The sequence below is a fragment of the Cucurbita moschata genome, unplaced genomic scaffold (assembly GCF_002738365.1).
Source record: "Cucurbita moschata cultivar Rifu unplaced genomic scaffold, Cmos_1.0 Cmo_Scf00012, whole genome shotgun sequence".
NCBI lineage: Eukaryota > Viridiplantae > Streptophyta > Magnoliopsida > Cucurbitales > Cucurbitaceae > Cucurbita > Cucurbita moschata.
Genome location: NW_019268528.1, coordinates 1,925,979 through 1,929,103, shown reverse-complemented (window position 1 = coordinate 1,929,103; position 3,125 = coordinate 1,925,979). Strand labels below are relative to the sequence as shown.

The 3,125-nt window shown below is 33.1% G+C and overlaps 1 protein-coding gene across 1 annotated transcript; it reads left to right on the top strand.

The window, feature by feature from the left end:
• The first annotated feature begins 1,038 nt into the window (after window positions 1-1,038).
• LOC111450562 lies at window positions 1,039-2,388 on the top strand. Its single transcript, XM_023090758.1, has 3 exons — window positions 1,039-1,127; window positions 1,786-1,843; window positions 2,090-2,388. The coding sequence occupies exons 1-3, from the start codon at window positions 1,077-1,079 to the stop codon at window positions 2,290-2,292; spliced, it is 312 nt and encodes a 103-aa protein (XP_022946526.1). The 5' UTR covers window positions 1,039-1,076; the 3' UTR covers window positions 2,293-2,388.
• The last annotated feature ends 737 nt before the right edge of the window (window positions 2,389-3,125 follow it).

Sequence of the window (3,125 nt, the reverse complement as noted above, 5' to 3'; positions counted from 1 at the left end):
ACTTCCACCGCACTCCAAAATGGAACTGAAATTGCACTATGCACCACTAGTGATATTTAATTTACAAAATTTCCCCATTATTTTAATAAATTGCAATTAACCCCGATATTTTCTGAAAATTTGTATTCTTTCCACGTAATATATTCCTGTATTTCCAATAATGCTCTTTTGGTCACGATAAATTTCAAATTAATTATTTTGGTTGTTAAAAAAACAATAATAACTAAAATTTAGATATTAAAAAAAAAATTCCCACCAAAATGAACCGTTGTTTTTAACTTTGTTAGATTTTTAATTTTCTAACTCGTAATTCATTATTAAAAGTGTATTTTATTTTTATTTATTTATTAATTTGTACTAATAATAACTTTTTAAGGGTTAAAAAATATTATACAGACAAAAACTATTTATCTACGCCATTGCATTTATTTTTATTTATTTCGTCTCATTTGCTTAAAACTATATTTAATCGGATGCTTCCTATTTTTTTACTTTGATTTACATTAATTCTTACTAATTTATTTAAATTTTAATTTTAAAAAAATATATTTAAGGGTGGTTTCCAAACATTCCATATAATAATTACATTTAAAAAAAATTAAATGAAAATTGTTAATATCTCAGTTCAAAAATACTTTTAAATTTTTAAAAATTATATTAATTTTCTTTAAAACTTAAAATACTCCAATGTAGAATTTAATTTTGTTGTAATTCGAAAAATGAATATCAATTAAATGTAAAATTACGATAATAACCTTAAAATATATAAACAACCTTAAGTATTAAAAAAAATAAAAATTAAACTTAAATAGTAAATTTTGTTGGTACAACAAACCATGATGAGAAAAAATGTTTGTAATTTAAACCTAAATTTTATTTATTATAAGGAAAAAAGGTAGTTTAGGATAAAACAAAATTCTAAAATTAAATTCAAATAAAATTCGACATGTCGTTCGAGGATGGACTGATCGGTAATCTGCAACTTGGATGGGCCGCTCTTCGCGTCCCTTTTAAAAGGAGCGGCGGCAAAGGCAAACCCAAAAACTTGGGGGTTTTGTAATTTCGTTGCTGCCTTCATGGCGAGTTTCGTTTCTCTGAGCTTCTCCGTTCCACAGGTCATTTTCAAGGTAAATTCCGCTTCTAAACGCCTTCCCTCGTTAATCACGTCTGTAGCTGCGGAATTTTCTTCAATATGTACTCTGATTCTTCTAATGTTCAACGTAACGGAGAGCTTCATTCGAGGTAGCCTGTTTAGGTTGCTGCAATTGACCTTGCTGTTATATTCTAGCATTTGTAAGACGAATGCGTTTTTTCTGTTTCGCATTATGCTTTCAGGTGGACCGGCCATAAGAAACTGAGTTCTGAGAATTGTTTTTGGTTGGACATTTTTGTTTGGATGTCTGGAAAGTGTTTGGTGATTATCCGTGTTAAAATGGATTGATAGGGTGAATAGTTCTTTCTTCTGGAAAGATTATCGTTAGAAAATTAAGTTCTGTGAGATTATATAAGGATTAGCGAGCATGTTCTAATTTCGTTGTAATGATCGATTAATGAGCAAATTTGGCGCGCTTCATACATAGTTCCATTTCCAACTGCAATTTTTGTAAGTAGCATCTTCGAAACATCAGTCCAGTTGTGAAAATTATTGTCTGAAGCTCAGTCGTTAATACTAAAATGCTTGGAAAATGATTGAAGAAATAAGAATGGCTGTTTATTTCTCTAGATTTCAAGATTTTGATCGCACACTGACGTGTTTTTCCTACTTATCTTTGAACGATGCGTCAGGAAATGCCACCATGGAAACTGGCTAAAGTCACAGTAGTTCCAAGGCGAGCTGGAACAGGTTTGATTCTCATTTTTTCTATGATCAATAATTAGTGGAAATCACAACCATTTTGAGTCATTTTAACTTAAAATTTCTTTAGTTATATCTTTTGTTCATCTTGCTCCACTGTAAAATTGATCAAAACTAGAAAAGGTAATGATTGAGAATTGTACTACTAATGTAATATAGTCTTGTACCCATTTATTATATCATTACTAGATTGAGAAAATTTTGGATTGCTGATAATATGCATTGCATTTGCAGCTTCGAAGTTTGTGCTATCCTGTTGCACAAATAAATCCATATCTAATTGGGAAAACTGCCATCCAGTACGGTTAACTTCAAGACCTTTTTGGGGAATAGTTTCTTCTAGTTCCAGGAATTTGGTATTAGCTGGCTACTGGGTAGGACCTGATGTTGATGACGGATGGGGATATATAGAAGCTTTTGTTGATCGGATTACTTAACTATTCAAACTTTGAATTCCACTTCTTGATTTTCTTTTGTTTACTATGTCTGATCTTAGTCGAATGCATCAGTCACTTGCTTTCTCCAAAATATCTGAAACTGCTTCCTCTTTGTGAAATTCATATCTCGTTTAGTAACTTGATTGCTGAGAGGTTAATCAGAGTTCTAGATTTAGGATTCGATCCTCATTGCCATGACAAATGAGGATGATACATTCTATTAAATATGAAGCTAGCAGGAAACTGCAGCTAAGAACAGGTGTCTATCATCTTCTCCCATGAACCCGAGTAAAGAGGTTAAGTGTGAGATCCCACATTGATTAGAGGGAGGAATGAGTGCCAACAAGGATGCTGGGCCCCAAAAGGGGGTGGATTGTGAGATCCCACATCGATTGGAGATGAGAACAACATCGATTGGAATGTGGAACGAGTATCAGGGGCCCTGCGAGGGGGTGGATTGTGAGATCCCACATCGATTGGGGAGGAGAACGAAACATTATTTACAAGAGTGAGAAAACCTCTCCCTAGACTTTTAAAACTTTGAGGGGAAGTCTGAAAGGGAAAACCCAAATAAAACAATATCCACTAGCGGTGGGTTAGTTGTATGAATTCTGAAGGGTCTATTTTGTTAGATGATAAGAATCAAGAATTTGATTTACAAGATTTGGTTGTTGCAGTCTGCTGACTATCTAATATATATCCTTTTGTCATTTGTTATACAGAAATAGAAAGAAAATTGCCCGAGTTGCACAATTAGAGCTGCCAGCAACTCAGGGTGGACAACTACCGTGGGTTGTTTTTAAAATCTCATCCTGGTCAGCTATTCACCTACT